The following is a 23,820-nucleotide window of genomic DNA, read 5'->3' as shown; positions in this document are numbered from 1 at the left end:
ATCAAGTAATTGGAAACTCAAGGCGTTACTTCCTAATTATGTTGATTAATAGCCAGGATTTTATGTTTATAGATAAAATTCATTAAAAATTCCAGCACCGACTAGCAGACCATAAAATTATATTTTCCCTGCACTCGCAATTAATTATTTCTTGACCAATTTTTCGCAAAATATTGGGCCAGCAGCGCGATTGTGTTCGGCTCTTGGGCGGAGTGCATTTTCACTTAAAAGCGGTGACGAGAGGGTGCCAACATTTAAATTAAACTCTACAGAGCTTTGTGAAAGCAATTGACAAGTAATTTACTGAGACCAATGGTCATTTGTGTTGTATAAATGAGTTAGAGTGGAGTGAATAAAATTAGAAGCACTGGTCAACATCAAAGCTCATACAGAACGGACCCTTTTCAGGCTGAAATTTGCGTTCGGCGCCTGAATTTCCAAACAGTGATACTGTTAAGACTACATCATATTTTTCACAATGGAGCAATTATAAAAACAGCCCCAAGTCATTTTTCGCCGATGGACCGTAGATAATCTCATTCTCAATTTAAACAAGGCTGCACGGTATTAAATATTATTTTCCATCATTCGAGGCGCAAATTGCGGAATTTTATAAGTTTCACACTCGAATAGAGAATTCTCTTAATATCAAGGGTGGAGTTTTTCATAATTGAGAGGGCTGCTGATTTAAATGCGCATACATCATGTGAGCGCTTTATTTTTATATTTAATTTGCCGCCAACCAATCCTACGACTCAAATATTACAACACTTTATTAGTTTATTTTATGACTCGCTCTTATTTATTAAATTAACAATTATTTAAATACGTAATGGAAAAATAAATAGCGCCATGTATGTAGCTGTGCAGTTTTTTTATACGACTAGCTTGTTTATAGAACCCATTATTTGGCTTTCAAACCTCTTATCTATATTTGAATGTTGTAAATTTTCACACTTGCTAACACCATATTTAGGGCAACTTACTACCGATTCTTATTTATATTAATTCAACACACAATAAATAATAATTCAGTTCATTTTACGGCGCTAGATTCGCACAAAGTTATCAAACGAAAAAGTCGTTAAATGTTTCCTATCAACACTTTTAGCAGCACCAAGAAGTTTATAACACTAAAAATCTTCGTTAAATTTTATTACCTTGCCAATAAAATCAATTTAATTAACAGCATAAGAGTTAATAACGTTTTATTGCGTGAGTGGAAACCACACAATTTTTACAGTATAAATGTCAAACCCACAAAAAAATTTCATAGAATCTCAAAAAAATGCTCTACTTACAACGAATCTGTTATTCCCACTTTTTATTTTTCTAGTATGGTAAAACTTAAATCCATTTTTGAAAAGACATTTTCCTTAACATTTTAATTTAAGATAAATATTACCATATTTTTTTTCGAAATCTAGGTTTTTTTGTGCTTTTTTAAGAGGTCCATATTACTATATTGAAAGTACCTACAGAAATTAGTTCAAGGTTGAGAAGAAATAACTGTTTTTTTATTGTCAGTATTTTTAAATTGTTAAGTTAAGTTTCCATATTCCATATTCATTCTTTCGTATTTTCTTTAATTTTAGGCTTTGTTCTAGTATTCTCTGCAGTTATTTTTTTTAGTCTTCTTATTGTTTAATTTTTATTCAGCTAGACTTCGCCCCACAGAGTTCGTACATTTATTTATTTATGTTTTTTTATTTATTATTATTAGGCCTATTATTATTATTATTATTATTATTATTATTACCTTGCCAATAAAATCAATTTAATTAACAACATAAGAGTCAATAACGTTTTATTGCTTGAGTGGAAACCACACAATTTTTAAGTATAACTATCAGACCCACAAAAAAATTTGTAATTTCATAAAATCTCAAAAAAATGCGCTACTTACAATGAATCCGTTATTCCCACTTTTTATTTTTCTAGTATGGTAAAACTTAAATCCATTTTTAAAAAGACATTTTCTTTAAAATTTTAATTTAAGATAAATATTACCATATTTTTTTTCGAAATCTATATTTTTTTTGTGCTTTTTTGAGAGGTCCATATTACTATATTGAAAGTACCTACAGAAATTAGTTCAAGGTTGAGAAGAAATAACTGTTTATTGTCAGTATTTTTAAATTGTTAAGTTAAGTTTCTATCTCCATATTCATTATTTTGTTTTTTCTTTAATTTTAGGCTTTGTTCTAGTATTCTCTGCAGTTATTTTTTTTATTTTTCTTATTGTTTAATTTTTATTCAGCTAGACTTCGCCCCACAGAGTTTGTATACTTATTTATTTATGTTTTCTTTATTATTATTAGGCCTATTATTATTATAATTATTATTATTATTATTATTATTATTATTATTATTATTATTTTTATTTTTATTAAGTAATTCGCACAACAGTTTTCTTCGAAGTATCAGATCGGTCTTAGAGTTAGTGTATATTTTTTAGGTATGTAATTTTGCAAATTTTGGCACTCAAAAAAAATAGAAATGTTATTTTTTATTATATTCGTTTAAATCCCAAAAATAATCGTTTGAATAAACTCATAACAACATAAATCGTTGTTAGTACGATTATGTAAAAACAGTTAACTCCTGAAGCCCTGAAAATCCGGAGTTTTCGTCCCTTTCTTGCCTTGTCTCGATTCTTAAATATCTCGCTGGGGGATAGCGAAAAGTGTCAGTAATCGAATAATCCGTTTCGGAATCCCCTCGCCATCATCCCGAGCAGTTCTAATCCAGACAGACGTAATAGTAAGACAAAGCAGTAAATCACCGAGTTATGGTCAGTAAAACAGGTGATTGCTCCGAATTGTGCAAGTTATTTGGGGTCGTAGGGTGCAATTATAGCGCGCCGTGAATGTGTCAAAGACAGCATCCAAGAGCGATAATCCCTTCAGGCAAACATAACTGCAATCATCAAACCTGGCTGTTTCAGCAAAACGCATATCGATGTTGGTGTTAAATTCACTTGATGTAATTACCGGCTTCATATGACCAATTAAAATCAAAAGGTTTCAATTGTTACGGCTTCATTCGCTTAATGGAAGGTTTAATTTCAATTTGAATCGCGCTCAAAAAACGTCCAACATTTGAATATTGGTGGGAGGCAGACGTGTAATTATAGCCCGATATTGGGGGCAGGGGCGGCTCATCCAAGTGTTAAACGGACACAGCTCGAAATCCGAATCATGCAAACTTCCTGTGTCCAGGTCTGGCCTGCCTTCTTAGCCCCCGGCCGTTTCGCGACGACAAGGACGACCAGTGCGAGGGAGGCGCGCAACAAGGACCTCCGAGGTCTTATTGTAAGACAAAGGGGTCGATTAGATAGTTTGTATGTATAATAGCACGCGTTCTTATGTCCTGGTGGTTTCGGACCATTTTCGGACACGGACATAACAGCTGTGTAAGGATATGGAAGATGGTTTATGCAGATACGCAGCCTAAATGGCTTCCTCCGAAAGAAGTCTTAATGCTGTCATATTACGTGTTTGAAATAGATTATGGCTATTGTGGTAATTACAGTGTTGCCATATGGGCCGCCCGCTCTATTTATTGCTTATATAGACATTGCGTGGTGCCATTACATTTTAATGGCCTGTTCTTCGTTCGAGTGCTCTCGAATTAATCTGATTATACCTGATTTTTATACTATGTTGCAACGGTTTGGGGAGCGCACACATTCATAAAATCTGACCCAATTAACGCCCAAGATGGACCGTAAAAAGCGCTCCAAGCACACAAAGCACCATTTTTCTCAATGAAACATTTAAATCAACTTTTTGGAAGTCACAACATTTTTGGGCGATAATTTTAAACACCTCTTAACAACGCACATTTTTGTGGGAACGTACCAAAAGCATTAGAAAATAATGTAAGAACAACGGACGCTCTCTATAGCGGACACGGACAAAAAATTACAGTGATGACCGATGACACCCAGCCCAGCAGTTTATGTAAAGATAGTTAAAATTATTTATTTAAAAAAATTGCCCACCTCTCATTAGCGGACACCTCCCGACAACGGACAATTAGAGATTCTCCCCCGGTGTCCGTTGCTGAGAGGTTTTACTGTAAATAACGTGAAATGGAGGAAACGGTGCGCTAATAAATGTAATTTGTGGTGTAATTGCTTTTAGCAAGTTTTATTAATTTGCCTTCATAAATAACAATAAAAAGCATAAAACCAGTCCTTGTTGTCACATTTGCTCAAACCTGCAATAAATTTCGCTAGACTTGGTGATTTATTGTTGTTATGCTTTTCGGTGTTCTAATCGCTCGTTAAAATGCGAGTCGCATAAGAAGTTGCGCTTTTATTGCAAATAGTGTTCCGGGAATGACCCTTGCTTCATTAAAAAGGCATCAAAGAGTTTTGGTTTAATTCCGTCGGCGTAATGATCGAAGAAGCAACTCTTTTCACGTCCAGGTATTAATTCAGAAGGGACAAATATGTCATCAACACATTCTCTGAGCATATATCGCAGACATTCCAAAACTCGAGGGAAGTTAGTAAGACGTTTGCGAATGACGCGAGATGAACAACATTCTCCAAGTTCCATACATCAAACCCATTCCTGAAACCCTTTACCTGCACCCATAACTTTATCATGGTTGTTGTGAATTTCATCTATTTCGTCCATTTCGACATTGTTACGCAAGTTTTTACACGAATTGGAGCGATTGAGCAACGGAGGATATTACTAAGCGGAAACCAAATAACAACAAGATAAGAACGATTGTTAATAAATTTATCCGAGGAGCAATAATTCGGCCAACAGATGGTCGAAGCCACCGCATAAATTGATACATAAACTCGCCTCGATTTTGTATAATTAAAGGCATAATTTATGGAATACCAAACTGGTAGATGTTGACAGAATATTTACATCAAAGCATCTCATTTGTGAGGACCCGCCCTGATGCCTTAGAGATGTCCAAGAACGAACAAATTAATTAATTTTCGTTCGATTGCCTATAAATTGGATCGAAATGAACCAATTTCTCAGACTGTGGCCGCATACGAAGACAAATCAGGCCTCAAACCCAATAATTTTCACACATGACTTATCGAGGTGTATTTATGTCAGTCTGTCTGATTTATCAACGATTTCCCGTCGTGTCGCACTCATTTACTTTATCGCATTGATCTCGGCCGCACAGGTAACATAATATCAGGGCCGGCCTCATTCCTCCATATTTTAAAAATCTACTCAATAAAATATCTCGTTCCGTTCAATTCTTGCATTATTTAATTAGATTAGCAAGATACGCATACAGTAAAGAGTTATAAATTGTTCCGGTTGCGTTCAAGCTTTTTTCTTTTTAATTACGCGCCGACACATCCTTGCGATCGTTTCTGCCTTCAGCGCCCTTCTGATACCAAATAGTTAACAGATAATTGTTCTTCATTTAATTAATTAAAAAACGACCGAGCAACACGCGATCTTAAAAATTATGTTCTTTCTGCCGGTTTCTTGTATAAACGCGGTTCTGAGTGGATAGATATGCATATTTATAATTCACTTGATATGTTAACACTCCTGCAAAAACAGCAGGAATGAGATAAATCACTCGGCCGTAACATATCGTTTTGTAATGCGACTTCAAACACGACAGCGTCAAATTAGTGGCGAAAATAAAACAATTAAAACACAATTACTCAAAACGGCCAGGAATCTGGAAAACTATAAGTGAATTTTATTTAATAAACTTCCCATTTGTATTCAATTTTTGTGCATTTCATCAAAGAATTAAGAATAAAACAACAAATTTGTACAAAACTAAATTGAGTAGAAAATAAAAGTATTTGATATTTTTGTGTTTTTTTCATCCATGACAAGTTTTACCTAAGAATATGCCAAAAAAATTAACTATATAGAATTGGATTGTCACGCAGATTACGTAAGTATGCAAAATTTCAGTTCGTTGGGACAACGGGAACCTTCTCAAATTTGGGTCGAAAAATATGAAACAGACAGACAGACAACAAAGCAAGTTAAATAAAGCTCTTAAAAAGTATAGACTGATTCTAAAATTTCTCATTTGTTTAGGCAGTGGATTGAAAATTGCATTTATATTCTCAATTTTTGGCAGTTTGCCTCAAATCTGCACAAAACTAAATTGGGTAGAAGACAATATTTTTGATATTTTGGCGTGTTTTTATCCAGTACGAGTTCTTGCCAAAAAATTAACTATATAAAACTTCATTGTCACGCAGATTACGTAAGTATGCAAAATTTCAGTTCATTCGGACAACAGGAGTCTCTCAAATTTGGCTCGGAAAATATGAAACAGACAGACAGATAACAAAGCAAATTAAATAAAAACTTTAAAAAGTATCAAAATGAGTCCAAAATGATACATTTTTTGACCGATTATGCACTTTCTCTCCATCTAATAGCTCAAACATTTTTTTAAGCATTCTGATATTGGTCACTTTACCCTCGATCCGATCCTTCAAATAAATAAATAATAGTATTCTAGAGACGTGTAAATTTAATTTTGTAAACTGCCAGAAGTATAGGATAGATATTAGATCTAAGATCGATAGAAAAACTTCAATATTTTTTTATTTTTCTGTGATTAAAACTTTGACGAAGTTCTTCGGATAAGAATTTACAACAGCACCTTTGCTACGCTTTATTGAAGTGGTACGAAAGAGTTGTTTAAGGATTGTTGAAAGTAATTTCAAATTCTCTACCACTTCCCAGGTCTGCAGCCGTGAAACAAATAATTGACTTTAAGAAACTAACAAAATTATAAATATACGTCTGCACTTGACAGTTCGGAATTGAATGAATGACTCATCGACTGGTAATGAAATCGCTGGGCCCTTCTAATTATTAAAATCTAAGTTTATCATTTTATTTTTTAATTTCAAATAGATATAAGAGATAAATAACTTAAAGGATGTGTTAAAGTCAAAATTAAAACAACTCTTTCTATTTTAGTGGCATTTAATTCATAAAAAAATAACATTTTTACTTTTGCTTCAGCAAAAGTGTAAAAAAAATTGTTGCAGCGCTTATAAATCGGGTGGTTACCAGCTATGCCGTCGAAGGTCTTTACGTCAGTAGAAGAATTGCAATTGAATTTATAACGGCTAATAAATTATGCATTAGCATTTCTGGCAGTGTTGACAAAATTTTAATTAAAATACAATTTAAACAAGTCCAATATTTGTATATATACAATAGTATAAATTTCCGGGACCAGCTATTATATTTGGAATTAACAATTTAATTTAGTAACTGCTATTTTAGCGTTTGATTTTGCTTTTGCTTTTATTTACAAATCTGGAATGGCTTATTATTTATAGATGTCTGTGGGCAGCGGCCATTAATTGTATAAATTACCGTTCGGCGTAATGTTGACATTATAAAGTTGGCATTTACGTATTAAAGCCTTCCAACAATCAATCGTCCAATAAACTTGATATTGAATAATAAACTGATCCACCATCGCCTCGAGATAGAGTTTGCGGTTTCGGCGGAAGTTCAGCTAAGATTTCCGCACGGCACATTACACATTCACCAACAGATCAGTCCTTATGCCCCGTACCGCCCTCGTCATTCCCCACATGATTGTTCCGTTGGCAGCCCGTGTTTGTTATAATACAGAAAGGGGGCAATCATATTCCACGCCACCGCAAACTTTCGCATTTCCCTTCGCCGGAACAACTTATTTCATCGATGTATTGTTTGACGCTTTTCCCCAACTTTACGTGCGCACTTATTTGCACTTTTCATCCAGAAGGCGAATTATAATACGCTATTTCACGCCCCGGCGATTTATCTCCCAAAAACAGGAAAAAACACAAGTTTACATTTTTGGGAAAAACGTCCCCCAATTTTTTCATTTTGAATAAAATTGGTTTTTGGACAGTGAGACGGCTGAGTGAGCGATGGGGATTTTATGTCCATGTGACCCAGTAACTCGTGTGCGGGGAAGAAAATAGTATCGAGGCAAAAATCAATAGAGATGAGTAGTACGTGTTTCGAAATACGATAGGACAAAACCAGAGGGTCCTAACTGCATACACACGTCACGTGTCAACATATTTCTCAATATCACTTTAATACCGTGTTAGATAAGTTGAGAAATCGAAAAAGTTTTATGCTTGTAGTAGCCGATTTATCAGTTCGAGTCGATGAAATAGAGACGGGGGTGGTAATATTCCTCCCTTGAGCTGAGTAATTATTAAATTTATGCTGATTCTACGTCTTAGTTGGCCATGCCGTTCGAATTACAACAAGATTTACAATATTACCTTGATACGCCTTGCGTAATTCTAATTTATCTGAAGGGGAGGCTTCCAGAAACCGGCTGAGATATGACTATTGCGAAGCTGTAACGGTATCCCATTACAATCGTAAAATTAAATTATGACGGTTTTAAACGGCCAGCAGATGATCCCCGCTATTGAAACAATATTGTTTTACCATCAATTCGCGCGGGCTTTCTGTAATTGAAAGATTCCGTTTCGATTGTTTGTAAATACGGCCGGAGCTTTTTCCCGGGCTTAAATTAATTTGCTCAATAATACTCTAAATTAAAATCGAATATTTACTTTATTTCTCTTCTACCTGCTTTTTAAGTCCGGAGCGTAATATCAGGAAACCGAAACCTACTTTATTTTAAAGTCCATTCTGATGAATTTCCACCCTTCTTAATTACAAGCCCCAAATGGAAAACGCCGGCAAGTTTGTGCTTTATTCACTCGGTTCTAAAGGCTCCTCCCGACTTAATCCGCATCTTTGCGCTTCTCTAATCTGTGGTCATTTTTGTTCAGATAATGGACTTTTATTAATGCATAACTTAATACGTTATGGATGCGAATCGTCATCAAATATTAACACCGAACCGAAAGCAGGCCGCAAACATTACCATGAAAAAGCCCTAAAAGCGTCACTTGTCACTTCCAAACTGGCAAGAACCGAATTTCCAAAGCATACGTTTGTGACAAATTTAAAAATAATATATGGCATATCTTCCCGGAAATTCGTGAAACCCTCTTTCGATTCCGGGCCCCAAATTCGATTTAGATGACCATAGATCGATCGGCGGCAACGTCTTTCCCTCACTTTCAAAACGGAATAATTGTGAAATATGCACACAACTGCCACCCACCGAGAACAAAGACCAAGTAAAGACAAATCTACTCAACTGGGAAAAGACAAAGGCTTAGCCGACTGACGGCTTTCCGCACTTTGCACAAGGACATCGGTGCGCGTTTTGACAGCCACTTTGTACCGATGCAGTCCTTTTTCCTCCAGTCTCATGTTCCAATCGGTATTGAATGACCAAATTAAAATCCGACCGGCGAGCCGATTCGGCACTGCCACGCGTGGAATTACTTTCTCAGGTTCAACCCTTTCCACTCACTCCACCAAAAGTACAGTCCTGACCGCTTTATCCCGATTATTTTCAGAAATAACTCGAAAGTAGGTATTTCTCTTTTACTCTTGAGCAGTTAAAAGCGAAATTTTAAGATAGTTCTTTTTTTTATTGACTGTTATATTGAGGAATCCCTTCTGAATAAAATACCTACATATCTTTAAACACGAGTTTAAAACTTGTATTTTTTGTTGTTACTATATAGAATTTTTTAAGCTGCTATTTCTGAATAATTTTTTTTTAGATTCTTTATCACTTTTTTTGTAGTTCTTTATTTTGAAAAATCTCACCTTATATATCGTTAGAATTTATTTCAAATCTTCTATATTTGAAGTAGTACAGAAGATCCTAAAAGCTGCTTTTTGGTTTTTTAGTCTCTTCAATAAACAGAAAATACAGAATAATAGAAAATCCTGAGGCTAGGTTTTCAGGATATTTTTTTTTGGAGTTACTATGGTATTATTAACTGATTTATGGTGGTATTCTCTATCTCTGTTATACTGTTACGTTTATAGAATGTTAGCAACAGTGCTATGTTATGACACCGCCTAAAAGAGCTGTCTAATTTGCGAATCTCTAACTGCCTCTGTTAAAATTCGGAAATAAAATTAACTAGACGCCCTCTGATGATGACTTTTGAACTATGTCGAAAACAGTAAAGAAATTTTCGTAATGCCACATTTAACTGACATTTAATGAATTGTTCAACAATTTTGCGTGTATAGTGTTAATTACTTACAATAGAAAGAATTAGTTTAAAAGTACGTGGTGGTAAATACTAGCGTTGACTTTGGTTCTGTAGTTTTTCGTGGTATAAAGTGTTTATTGTTGGAACTTGAAAGTGGATAAAAAGTGAAAAATATTTAAATTTTGATTACAAAGTGTTATCAAACAGTTGTCTAATTAAAGATTATAGGTAATGGATCACGGCGAACACAAAGTTTGGCTCAAGAAACCAATAAATTAGTGAAGTGTTATGAATTTTAGGTTAGAATTTTCCACTGAAAAAATCATGAAATGCTGCGGTAAATCTACAAAACTACAATAAAGATTAACAACTGCTGATACATTTAAACGTAAATTATGCCAAAAGGTAGGCTTTTCAATGTATTTTTAATAATTTTCCAATAAAGAAAGTGAACCAAACAGTCATTCGTTATTCGTGTTTTCCTCGTCATCTCTCATTTGTCAACATAAGTTTCTTGCATCAAAGATGCAATAATCATTCCGCACAGGCAATGTAATAATTGTGAAGCCCCAAAATTCGTACAATGCTCAAAATATCCGAATAAACATTTTCCCGCCATTTATGATTACTGTTTTCGACCTAGCTTAGTGGCGCCCCCAACGGTAATTTTACTTCCGAATAAGGGTAACAGAGTTCCCATTTGTTCGAAAGTGTAATTTTGGAGATAATAGAAGTCGATTTTGACGTATGACTTACTTTTTGATTCAAATATTTTATTCGAAAATGTCAAGAAGTTTTCATAAAATTTGTAGTATCGCAAAAAGTTCCACTAAAATGTTAAAAAAGTGAATGCTGAAGACGAGTGCAGATCAAGGCAAAGAATATCCTTGTTTATTGAAAAAAAAAAACTCTTTTTGTTTTGAAATATTTTCTGTGGGATCTCGTGTTGGATTCGGTAATCAAATTAAAATCAAATTATTTTATTCTGTGCAGTACAAAACTTATACGCAAAATAAAAGAGAGAAACAGAACTTGGAATTAACGAAATAACTATTGAAAAACAAAAAAGATACTTTGAAATAAATAATACAAATTAAAAAAAATATTTTTTATTTTCACGGAATAATGTTTCCAAAATGAAAAGTACACAGTGTTAAATTTTTTATTTATACAAATTTTAGTAAAAATTCACAATCTGTCACTGTCACTGTTAGTTTATGCCGCTGTTATTTAATAGAGAATGTTACTGTAGAAATGTTGCTAACAGAAGGTAACAGAGTTTACAGAATACAAATTTAAGTAACAGCTGTAATTTTTACAGTAATAGAGCAAGAACATAGTAACAGAAGTTAGAAAATAGCACCATTAATTTTTTTTACTCGACACAATAATCGGCTGGCAATTTTTTTATCTAGTTGGTCAAAAATTCATACCATAACACAAATACGTTAATAATATCGTATTTTGTTATGATTGAAATAAGAAAATTAAAACTCTTTATTTTTATTTAAAAAAATATATAAATACACCTATAAGGAAAAACGTTGTATTAAACAGGTAAAGAAAATAATAAACAAATTTTCTATACATTGTATAATAAACTATACATTTTTTTTTGTATGAAATTATTAGGTTTGCATTACAATATATAAACAAAAAAGTGTTCTTTAGGCCTTTTTCCCTCTAGAACTTTTTTAATTGACTCTAGAACTTGCAACTTCAATTTCATTGACTTATTTTACTTTTGATACCAAAACACCAGAAATGGTGTTGTTAGGCCTTTCTTCCTTTTATTTATAATGTTCATATTATTGTTTCTTTTTTTCTATTTCTAAAAAATTTTGACTAGTTTAAAATAGCTCGTAATTTAAAATACAATTCAATTGGGTTGTGTGCGGGGCTGAGGTGTTTTGGGCAGCAGTGTGTGGTCAATTAGGTGCAAGAGCGACAGCGTCTCCGGCAGTGGTGTCGCATAAACGAAGGCTAATTGCTGCGACACTTCCGCAGGAGGGCCGAACAGGGTACTTATATCAAAATGCAAACAAAGCTATGTGTAGACTGTAGATGCACTGAATCAAAGTTATCTTAAAGCATACCGACAGAGGGCGTTAATTAAAGTCCATGCGGTGTCCAAGTTGGCTAGGGTGTCAAAGCGGCTCTTTGTCAGCGGAGACTGACCGCTGCAGACTTGGGCTCTTTGATGTCCACTGTCTTAGTATTACAGGACTATTCCGAGGTGTTGTGGTATTTAGCAATGTATGAACGCTTTGTTTGTGTACTTGTTGCAAAGTCGACCGATCTCTATGAGTGACCTCTTGCACTTTGTGCTGCCGCGCGCGGTATCAAAGGTGTTGCATTATTTTCATATAGTTTTTTAAATAAAGCGAAACGTGAAGAAAATGTCACTTGAAAGAAATTTATTTTCCTTTAAGCTTTTACGCTACGCTGAAGTTTTAATTTTCAAGTTGACACTAAACGGGAAAAGCTGCACAATGCAGCGGCACTACTCAAAGAATCTTATACAAGATGAACAAAACGAAGAAAGTAAAAGCGATTTTATCGTATCAATAATTAAAAAAACTGGCTTCTGTGACGGAGAAAGCTCTCTAGCCCCGTTCCATAAAAAGTCACCTAAGTATTACATATCTTTGGGAAATCACCCCAATGCTCCGAAAAAACTATTTATCGGGTAGATTCCCTCAGATTTGTAGTGAAATCCACCCCGATATTTGGGGTGTCTTTATACTTTTTACGATATATCATAATACGGGCCTTTTCACAATGCGTATGCAATATTGTTTTTATGGGAAACTCTAAATGTTCGCTCCCAAAACTCGATTACGTTTCTTTTATAGAAATATCTGGATGGGATATGTGGACTAAAAGCTATTTATTTTTATGTGAGTGTTATCATTGATAGGGAACAAGCGACGATTTTTAGTGGACTCTTGTAATAGATTTGACGGCAATAAAGATCGCGCGACAAATTAAAACCGCCGTCTGTTGATTTTGGAGGAAAGGACGTGGAAAAAACCGTCGTCGAGGAGAATTATTGCGTTCCTTTGTAAGACCGCCGAGAATGATGAATACGCTTTAATACGAGCCATTTTCTGTTCGACTATGTATACTATATGTAAATCAAATTTGCAGCGTATTTCTTTAAAAAGAAAGCTATTCATATTCCCTTTTTATTGTGTTTTTGAACAATGGCCATTTCTTTGGGGGTTTTATTCAGACCTGAGCAGGTCCGGAGGAACGTCCTGGTGGCCTTACGTCTGACTCTTTTATATTTAGTCATAAACATTAACTTTTGTTTGCACCAACAATATTTGATCGGGCGCAAGGACGCGAGTTCTGTTCAAATGACGAATTTTTATCGACTGCTACATACATTTTCGTTTACTGCCAGTCTGAAAGGAGCGAATGAATAAGTTCGCTCGGGGTGACAGTAGGGCGTCCCAGCATGGCTACATAAACATTCAATCAGCCGACAGAATCTATAATACCTATAAATACGGTATCAATAAGCGATTCTCGCGGGACTTTTAGGGCGAACCCACTGTTTTATCGCCAAATGTACCGAAAAAAGTTATTTCGTAACTTATGGCGATCTTATCTAACGAATAAAACTTTTCCACCATTTTTCCACATTACTACAAACTAGATCCTTGGTGGCAAATAACGGTGGCGTTAGCCGCGAGTCAATGTTTACAGGAGATAAGACACCAACTGCTTATTAGTATAAATATGGCAAAACAATTAAAACATAAAATAATAACATTGTAAATATTTATCTCTGCAAGACACAATGTACTTCAACATGGAGTTTAAAGTACTCATATTTCACTGTCACTTTCAGCCAAACCTCCTTACCAATTAAGATAATAATTTTTCCCTCCACGTGCAGTCTTGTACAAAGTTACGCCCACTTGTTTATTCAAATGTTTATTGTTTTATTATTCTTTGAGCGGCACCATTCGGCTAACCGAATACTGCCACCAACCACAACAAAGGAAACAGCCACAAGCTGACCCAAAATAAACCCATTCCCCCAACAATAAATTCAAAATTATTTACAGTAAAAAATTAAATTTGCAACCTCCGGTTTTTGAAAATTAAAACCCAGCAAGTTTAGCTTCCAAAACACCTCCGACACGAAAATTCAAAATAATTTTATTGTGTAAAGTTACAGATTCGTATTTTGGGACAAAAGAATTTTTTGTGAATTTAAAATAGAAGAGGATAATAATTTAAATTAAAGTAATTCATTGGGTTCTACAGCTGACGTACTACAACTGCTAAACAATTTTTTTTTCTAGTTTCTGGTGGTTTAGAAAATGGAAATCGGTAAAAAAATTAACCAGTAGTATTACTTTTTTATCTTCGTAAATTTTGCTGTCCCGTCCGTTATTGCAAACATAAATGTTGCTCTTGTTTCTTACCAAGAATTTTTTATTTCCTCTGTCTAATTTTGATATTGTAAAGTCTTCTCTGAATAAATTTTTTAGATTTATTTTCATACACAAGATTTCCGTCATGTCCCGTCCGTTATGTCTCGTCCGTCATCAATTTGTATTTTTTTTCCTATAAAAAAATCACTTCTACTGAAACTGCTCATAAAAATTTTAATAAAATCCAAAAATTTGTGCAGTGTCCCGTCCATTAAAATGGAATAGCTGTAAAATTTAAAAAAATCATAGGTCATTTTGTACAGGTCTTAATAAAATGTTTACTTGTACGGTGTGTTTTTTCAATTTTGCTTGGTTAACTATAATGTGACTTCAACGATTTTGTCAAAATGTCAAATTAAATTTTGGAAGAAATTAAAAAAAATCGAAAAACCTATGCATATTTTTTGATTTCTGTGTAATGCGTGTAGGAGAAAAGCGTGTGTTAAGAGTGATAATTTTTCATTCTTGATGCCTGCCTTACATGATAATCTTTAAAGTAATTATACTCAGGTAATTTCTATTGAGAATTTAGAGTCAGCCATAAATTGAACGATTAAGTAACGCATTTCAAATGGTCTTAGAGACATGTCAGTAAAAGTTAATCACTTGAAAATGAATCGGTTGTTTCAGTGTCAAGTCGTTGGCTATGTCTATTTATAGTTCTTGTACCTATAACTCTGAACGGGATAACTGATTTTAATTAACAGATGATTCGATGACAGGATGTTATTATCCCTTTATTATACATACACTCTTACAGGCCGCATAAATTGTTAATAACAAATGGTAAATAATTTTCGACTGTAACAATGAGCGCAGAAGATTAAAGCTAATCGCAGGTGAAAAACTGCAACTGCAAACCAATCCAACTTCTAATTTATTTTCTATTGCCACGAGCACAATCAACAAAAACGTAATTGCTTTTAACGCGAAACCGCCGTTTCTTTGTCTGTTACGTTTTCGCGATGGTACAAAGAATTTGAGAAGACAATAAGTATGAGAGATTTTCTCATGCAATCTCCACATACTTGGAGTTTATCTCCGCTTGCAGTGGGTGGAGAGTTTCCGGTTGTGTCCCATCTTCCGTAGCTTTGTGCTGTGCAGTTAAGGAATTTTTCATCTGCGAATGATTTTTTTTCACGAAAATTGGCTGTAATTGTTCGGTTTGTCCTGGTCTGCCCCCACCTGTCTTCTGCGAAAGCAGAAATAGAATTGTTATCGTGGAGAGTCAGGAGCGTCGTAAATAGGGCGCTTTAGCGCGAATCTCCGAATCAAGTTTTATTGGCCGAAAAGCCAAAGATATGTGTTTCTTCTTTCCACCGCGACGCCTCACGTGACTGATAGTTTTTCTATTGCGAGCCACCCTCGCAGTATCGGCATCCACCCCACGCAATATGCCACTACTTATCTGGTCCAACACTCCGTGAAAATAAAATCTTTGATAGCTCACATCCAATCAGTATTTAGAGACGTTGTTCTACGAAATGGAAGGCATAAATATGAACGGATGTCGCAAATATTTGACGCGAAAATTGCTGACTCGGGCCCATTTCTGGGTTAATAAAACTAACACAGCCTTGAACCCGATCAAGCGATGCAGACGCCGGACGAGAAAAAGCCAAGGGGGTTCGTGAAACGATGTGGTTCAAGGAATTTGCATATTCTGGACAAGAGTGTCTAGGGGTAATTCAGGTAGCACCCCTTCGTGCTGGGACTAGTCATCGAATGGTCAAAATATATACAGGGCCCAAAACTAAACAAATATCATGGGCTTTGTAACTGGACCACCCACAGGTGGCGCCTCGTGGCGGCTTTTCAAAACCACTGAAGCAAAGCAGCCGCAAGTTATTAACTTCTTTTGTGCGTCTGTCATCTCGACCGTTGCTTTTCAGTGATTAATATGATTCCGAATATTTCTAGACGAATTAAAATGGAATTTTTTAAAATTGGAAGTCGAACGTTTTTTATTGGGAAATTTAATGGATTTTGAGGCGGGAAGCTTCAGGATTGGGTAACATTTTATTTATCCCTCTGCTGACGTCTATCGTACAAGAGGTCTCGCTTAATTTTGCCTAACTTACAGACAAAATAGCTCATTTATGCCGTTTCACATTATATTTTTCTAAACTGCAATAAACAGCACGTTTAATAAACATTAAGCAACAATACTTGCAAGTACATTATACATTTAAATAAAAAAGTCGATAGCAAATTTTAATAAGAAACAAATCCAAAGATCCAAAATTGAAAGTGTACTTAAATAAAAAGCAGGGAAAAAAATCCAAGAGATGATGGGTCTAAAAAAGTCTTACGCACAAAAAAATTATAGAAAAATTATTCGTGTCAAAGGTAGAATATTTTTTAAAGAAATAACAATTTTAAAGTGTGGACCACAACTTTTTAATGAATTATTGCTCGATTGTTTTTAGTATTAAATTGGGAAACGAAAATTTAGTATAAAACCAAAATTTTTGGATAACTAATTTAAAGGAAGTGCAAATGATTTTTCATTTTGTTATTTATAAACAAACAAAAGCTAAATCCATTAAAAATCTTTAGCAAAAAAAAGAACGGCGCGATTACATTTTTTGGTGTCAAATATGTCAGAAATCTCGACTTTTTATTTTAGAAAAGAATTCTATGCTTTACTGAAGCTTTAAAATCTTTAAATTAAAAGAGAAAAATAATTATAAAAATTACCAATTTGTCTTACACAATTTTGCGGTTAAAAGCTGTCAAATACGTCACTCATCACAAAAATTTCACTTATTACATACGAGTATATTTTTGAAATTAAAAAAAGTTAGAATAGAAGGTGGTCAAACTATAATATAGAAAATTTACAAAAGTAGGTAAATGAGAAACGTAAAAAAAGTACAAAAACCGCTGTTTCTGGGTGAAAAAAAATAAGTTACAAAATTTATAAAAATATTCAGAACACAAAAAAAGTTCCATTAGATTCTTAGGTCGGTCGTAACTCGAAACATATAACTACGAATGTTTTTTACAGATACAGCAGCAGTTTTAACACTGCTTTAAATTTTTTTAGGAATTACTCGATTTGTTTTCATTAATAAATTCAAGAATTTCGACAAGTTCCAGAAAATAAATAACAATTTTATGGTTTTAGAATATCACAATAAAATTGCTCTAAACATTAAAAAAATACATACCTAACTAGAAAAAAATTGTATTATTAAATAAAAATAATAATAATCAATACCTAAACAGTAAAAATCGAATTAAAATCACTGGGCCATTGGCCATTGATAGATATATATTTAATTCAGGAATGATTTTACAAAAATCACTGGTTTTGAGATCTTTGGAATCAAAGAGGAATTTGTTGGGATGTTATAACTTCTTGGGGTATCGTTGAGAAGCAAATTCTTCAGAAAAAAAGGTGTTTTATTTACAAGATTTTGTTTTTACAATAATCATCCAAAACAAAGGCATAAACCAAAAACTCAGATCAAAGGGCACGTTTAAAATATAACCGTTTTAAATAATTTAAATCAAAGTGCAGTTTTGATAAATTTTGATCCAATTTTTGATTAATAATTAATGTCTAGGTAAAATAGAAGTGGTCGTTTACTGTTTATCTTTTATCTAATTGTTGCGAGTGGTTAACAAAGACGACACATGCTAGGTTAATAGTCCCATCATCGCCCATAGCAGGTGCATATTATTTACCGAGTCCTTTGCCTCTGACAATGTAAGAATAAATTTATTTCGTGTTGATTAATAGCGCCAGTCGGAGATTAGACACGTAGATGCCATCAATTGGTGTAATATTGTGGTAATAACAATGAAGTCTTTGATGAGTGGTGTTCGTATTGCATGAAAAAGGCGAAATCCCAACAAACACCGCACGATATAGCGCAGCCCTAACCCGCTCAAGTCCACAAACGTATTGATCACATATCGACAGCCTTCCATCTTGAGAATAATAACTAAAGCGAGAAAGGAATAGTCAGCGACTCAGATCTGATAAGGCAAACATTATATGCACATTATGCATTGTAACCTGGCATTACCTTTCCTTCGTGATTGGCTGCTACGACAATCATTGTACGAACGTTTAAGCCCCACCCATTCCTCATTTTTTACAGTTGTCCATCCTGAAACGAACAACCGGAGCGTCGGCTCCTCGCACAACACCGACCTGACCGACTGTAACTAATGTACATATGTAAATTTAAGAATGACTACGTCAATTATGTTAAATTTCCTAATTATTTACACCGCTTTTTGCCAGACGCTCGTAGCACACTTTGTTCTAATTTTTTTTCCTCCTCAAGATATTTATAAACTGTGAACCGAATAAAATTTCGAGACGCATTCAAGCATTGAGATTGTTTGAACATGGGAAGTTCAATTACACGATTTTTTGCCCAATAAGTTTCACTAGACTTGAAATTAATTTTTTACATTTGGATCCATTGTAGCGTTTTTTTTTTTCGACAAAAGTTTAATTAAATTAGGAAATCGAAACTGGTTTGTAAAATTATGCCCCGTACTATACACCTGCATTCCCAACATGTGTGTCTCGGGGCTTTTCACTGACCACACCAATCTAAAAAACATGTTATTTCGAGATTATCTGAATTTCGGGCTCATTAATTAATCGGAAGTTTTTGCTGTGACAGTCGAACGACGGCGCCAAATTAACCCAATTTGCGTGGGCGGGAATGGGTTAACTTGAAATAACAAAATGGTTATTTTGTACAGTCATTAGTTAAATTAATTTTGTCAATTAATTTCTAGGCAACGAATGGAAATAAGATTGACAAAAGTTTTAAATAATAATTTAACTATTCGCAATAAAATTGCGAATTTTACTGACTGTACTTTTGTAAAAGCAGTAATCATGCGACCGTTCACCAGAAGGCTTAAAATAGATCGCAAAAATTATTGTAAGTTTTCCTAAAACTTTCGAAAACAAAATTTATCAAAAGGCGAGTAAAAAAATGTGAGCCGCCAATCAATAGTTTAGCCTTTATAAGATTTTCTTATTTTTTTTAAATATTATTTTGATATTGACTGGTTTTTAGGCAAGACATCCCGTAAATTTTTTTGGAAAACAAAGCGTATTTTAAAAGGACTCTCGACTGCAAAAAAATAGTGAACTGACTAATGAATTTCTTGATTTTCCGAAAGTACGGAAAAAATATTTCTAGATTTTAAACTAAACAATAAAATCAAAAACTCCGTAGAAGACTTTTCTTTAAATTTTGCTTCAGTTCAGAATGGTTTTAAAATGTAATATTTTTCTAAAGACAATTCTAAGTTTTAAAATGTTAGAAAAGAAAATTTGATATTTTTTTTAAATTACGCCACGACATAAATATTTGCATTTGCTGCATTCTAACTCGGTTGAGACTTTGTATGTTCCTCTATAATTTGAAAAATAACACACTGGTTAAAATTTATGGTCTCGTAACCAAATAACATGATTTAAAACATGCAATTTTATTGTTAATACCTAAAATAGCTCACGAAAATTCTTACCTAAAAATAAAAAATATATTGTTAAAGGAATTATTAAGTATTTTCCTGTCACAAACTATTATCTTTAGAATAAATAATTGTGCCGCGAAATATTTTCAGATTGTTAATCATAAATATCAAATTCATTGGATAATAAATACTGACAGAAATAATATTGATAGTTTGAGCCGACTTGAAGACTTTTAAGGATCGATAAGTCAATCAATATTAGAAGATTTTTCCATTTCTTGCGGTACAAATCATTAGTCTCTATTACTGTCGCCAATATTATTAACGACTACACCTGAGCTTAATGACAAGAAAAACAAAACTATGCACTTTATTTGAGCAAATATTTTGAAACAAACCGTTTAATTTTTAATGCGTGTCTTGTACTTTATGAAAGAATCGATAATTTAATTATTTTTTATGGCCAAAGCTTTGATCTGAATCACGCATTTTTCAAGTAATAATAAAACAAAAATGAAAATAATTGGTTAATTAAGCCACCATTTTGTTGGAGGCGTGCTAAATTTCCATTAGGTACCACCATAAAAGTAGTTTGCGTTTTAAAGAAATATATTTTATGCAGACAATAAAACGGTGTTTACTTAACAAAACTTTATGAAGATTTATTTTCTAAGGACAAAATGATGTCCCCATTGTTCATTGGTTTAACGTTGTTTGAAGTGGTCCAACCAATGAAAACGTTCCCAAGTTGCGTGCGTTAATTTATAACATTTCTTTGTAAAGTAATTAATCGAGTGCGTCCAAAGTTAGAAATCTAGCGATAATTACGATAATGATGGAGTATCTCTAGGCTGTATTAATAATGTCCGTTGACAAGATCATGTAAGGATCTCACACACGTCCTTTGGAAGTTATCTCGAGGCGTCCATCAGAACAATACAGGCCCAATGGCTATGATTGCTATTGAACATTGATTAATAAACTTCGGTAATGAGTGTTATAATTAGTTGCAGCAAATAGAGCCGAGGGCAGGGTCGTGCACTCCTGGGGAGAACCCGCTCGACGGGAAGCCCGACTCCAGATTGAAATTCATTATTAGCTCGCAAACTGATGCATCACAATTAACGAAAATATTCGCCTTTTCAGCACTGGTGCAGAAGCGGCTCCGGAGGGAGCGTCGCGCACGTCGGCGACTCCAAGATCAACTGGAGGCGGAAGTCAAAAGACGCACCCTGATGGAAGAGGCCCTTAAGGCGGCGGGGGCCGCAGAACAGCTCAGGATAATTAATGGTAAGTTACAGAACGTGCTTTGCCGTGATTGATTGCTAAATTACGTTGATTTTTCGCATTTTCTATCGGAGCCGAGAGACGTGTAAATGTCTGCAAATCGGGCTCTCCTCAACCAGAGACTGTCAATCACAATGGGGTTGTACGGGCGGGGGCATGTTCGCTGCTACTGATGCCCTGCAGGGAACCCAACTTTGAGATTGATCTCCTAATAGATTACAAGACATTTGCCGTATGCACAGACCCTGATTAAGGCCAAATTCAACTTCATATGCGTTCATGTTTCATTAAGAAAGTCCCGATTTTACCGCAGGTTAAATAGGTGTAGGTACAAAATGATAGATTGTTAACATATAGTTGCACTTTTCTTGAAAACTATTAGTCGGAAAACGATGATCTTTTTTTAAAAAAGATAGAAAATTTAAAGAGCTTTCCAACCATAATACACTTCATAAGGTTATCTCTGATAGTTCCGGAGCTATCGCTCGACAAATGTTCCGGGTACCTAAAATCGACAAAAATTGCGACGAAAATTGAAAAAATCAAACATCAAAAAATCGAACATATGGACTTTTTTTGGACTTTTAACAACTCCAGAGAGTTGTAAAGGCATATATAAATACGAAAAAGTATGATAGAACGAATTTAAAAAAAAAATTTTTTTCACTTTCTTGAAGGTAAGTGTTATTACTCAGGAAATTTTAGCAAAAAAAATCAAATTTTTAAATCTCATGAAAAGTTCGTATAATACAGAAAATGAGCCGCTGAATTCAATGGAACAAACCGCATTGCTCTACGAGTTTTAGTTTTTGAGTTATGAATTTTTTTGTTGGACAAAATTTTCCACTATGATAAATGGCTACCCTAAATTTAGGCAAAAAATTTTAAATTTTTAATTCTTGTGAAAAATTGATATAATATGTAAAATGAGCCGTAGAATTCAATCGAACAAACCGCATTGCTCTACGACTTTTAGTTTTTGAGTTATGAATTTTTTTGTTGGATAAAATTTTCCACTATGACAAATGGCTACCCTAAATTTAGGCAAAAAATTTTAAATTTTTAATTCTTGTGAAAAATTGATATAATATGTAAAATGAGCCGTAGAATTCAATCGAACAAACCGCAATGCTCTACGACTTTTAGTTTTTTTTTTATAAATTTTTTTAGTGAAAAACTTTGATCGCCTCTGTAGCCGGAACCGTTGCCCGGAGCGGCTCCGGGTTTAACCGAAAAAATAGAGAAAATTAAGCGCTATCAGATGGTTTTTTGTTCGTTGCTCTAAGTCTTACAGTTTCCGAGAAAAACGCAAAAAAAGGTTTCCATTTTCACTTTTTTTCAATTTTCAACCGCCAATTACGGCGAAACTATTAGAGTTATCGAGAAACGGAAAAATCGAGGACAACCGGAATAAAAAACTCTACAAAATGGCATAGGACTCAAGGCGATATCTCGCAAAAAATTTTTCAATTTTCAATCGCCGATTACGGCCAAACTAAAAGAGCTAGGAGAAAACTCTTTTTTCCATCGTAAAGAGCACATCAAAATCTATAAGATAGGATAAGTTTTATTCGATTTTGAGACACTTTTAAAATTGACCATTTTGAAGGGGGGGGTGTTAACTTTTTTTTATTGTTTTTTATTTTCCCAATTACGACTAAACTATTCCAAAAAGTGGAACTGTTTTGATCCTGACCTATGCAAAATGATCCGGGGAATCGATTGGCATCGAAAAAATTGCCAAATTCCCAATAGTTTTTTAGTTATGAATTTTTTTAAATTTCACCAATTTTTGCATTTATCTGCAATTTGCTCAAAAACTATTAGTCGGAGAACAATAATTTTTTTTGAAAAAAATAGATAATGCAAAGAGCTTTCCAACGATAATAAACTTCATGGGGTTATCTCTGATAGTTCCGGAGCTATTGCTCAACAAATGTTCCGGGTACCCAAAATCGACAAAAATTGCGACGAAAATTGAAAAAATCAAACATCAAAAAATCGAACATATGGACTTTTTTTGGACTTTTAACAACTCCAGAGAGTTGTAAAGGCATATATAAATACGAAAAAGTATGATAGAACGAATTTTAAAAAAAAATTTTTTTTCACTTTCTTGAAGGTAAGTAAGTGTTATTACTCAGGAAATTTTAGCAAAAAAAATCAAATTTTTAAATCTCATGAAAAGTTCGTATAATACAGAAAATAAACCGCTGAATTCAATGGAACAAACCGCATTGCTCTACGACTTTTAGTTTTTGAGTTATGAATTTTTTTGTTGGATAAAATTTTCCACTATGACAAATGGCTACCCTAAATTTAGGCAAAAAATTTTAAATTTTTAATTCTTGTGAAAAATTGATATAATATGTAAAATGAGCCGTAGAATTCAATCGAACAAACCGCAATGCTCTACGACTTTTAGTTTTTTTTTTATAAATTTTTTTAGTGAAAAACTTTGATCGCCTCTGTAGCCGGAACCGTTGCCCGGAGCGGCTCCGGGTTTAATCGAAAAAATAGAGAAAATTA

At 34.0% G+C, this 23,820-nt stretch overlaps 1 protein-coding gene across 4 annotated transcripts in view; it reads left to right on the top strand.

The window, feature by feature from the left end:
* The window catches only part of dac (dachshund), a 112,797-nt gene that overhangs the window by 69,755 nt on the left and 19,222 nt on the right, over positions 1–23,820 (top strand). For all 4 annotated transcript variants that reach the window (XM_064358791.1, XM_015979175.2, XM_015979176.2 and 1 more), the window contains one exon: positions 21,151–21,294. In XM_064358791.1, the coding sequence (XP_064214861.1) occupies positions 21,151–21,294 (144 nt within the window). The remainder of the gene's footprint in view (positions 1–21,150; positions 21,295–23,820) is intronic.

This window comes from Tribolium castaneum, chromosome 9 (assembly GCF_031307605.1).
Source record: "Tribolium castaneum strain GA2 chromosome 9, icTriCast1.1, whole genome shotgun sequence".
Taxonomy (NCBI): Eukaryota; Metazoa; Arthropoda; class Insecta; order Coleoptera; family Tenebrionidae; genus Tribolium; species Tribolium castaneum.
This window is presented reverse-complemented; position numbering and strand designations above follow the sequence as displayed.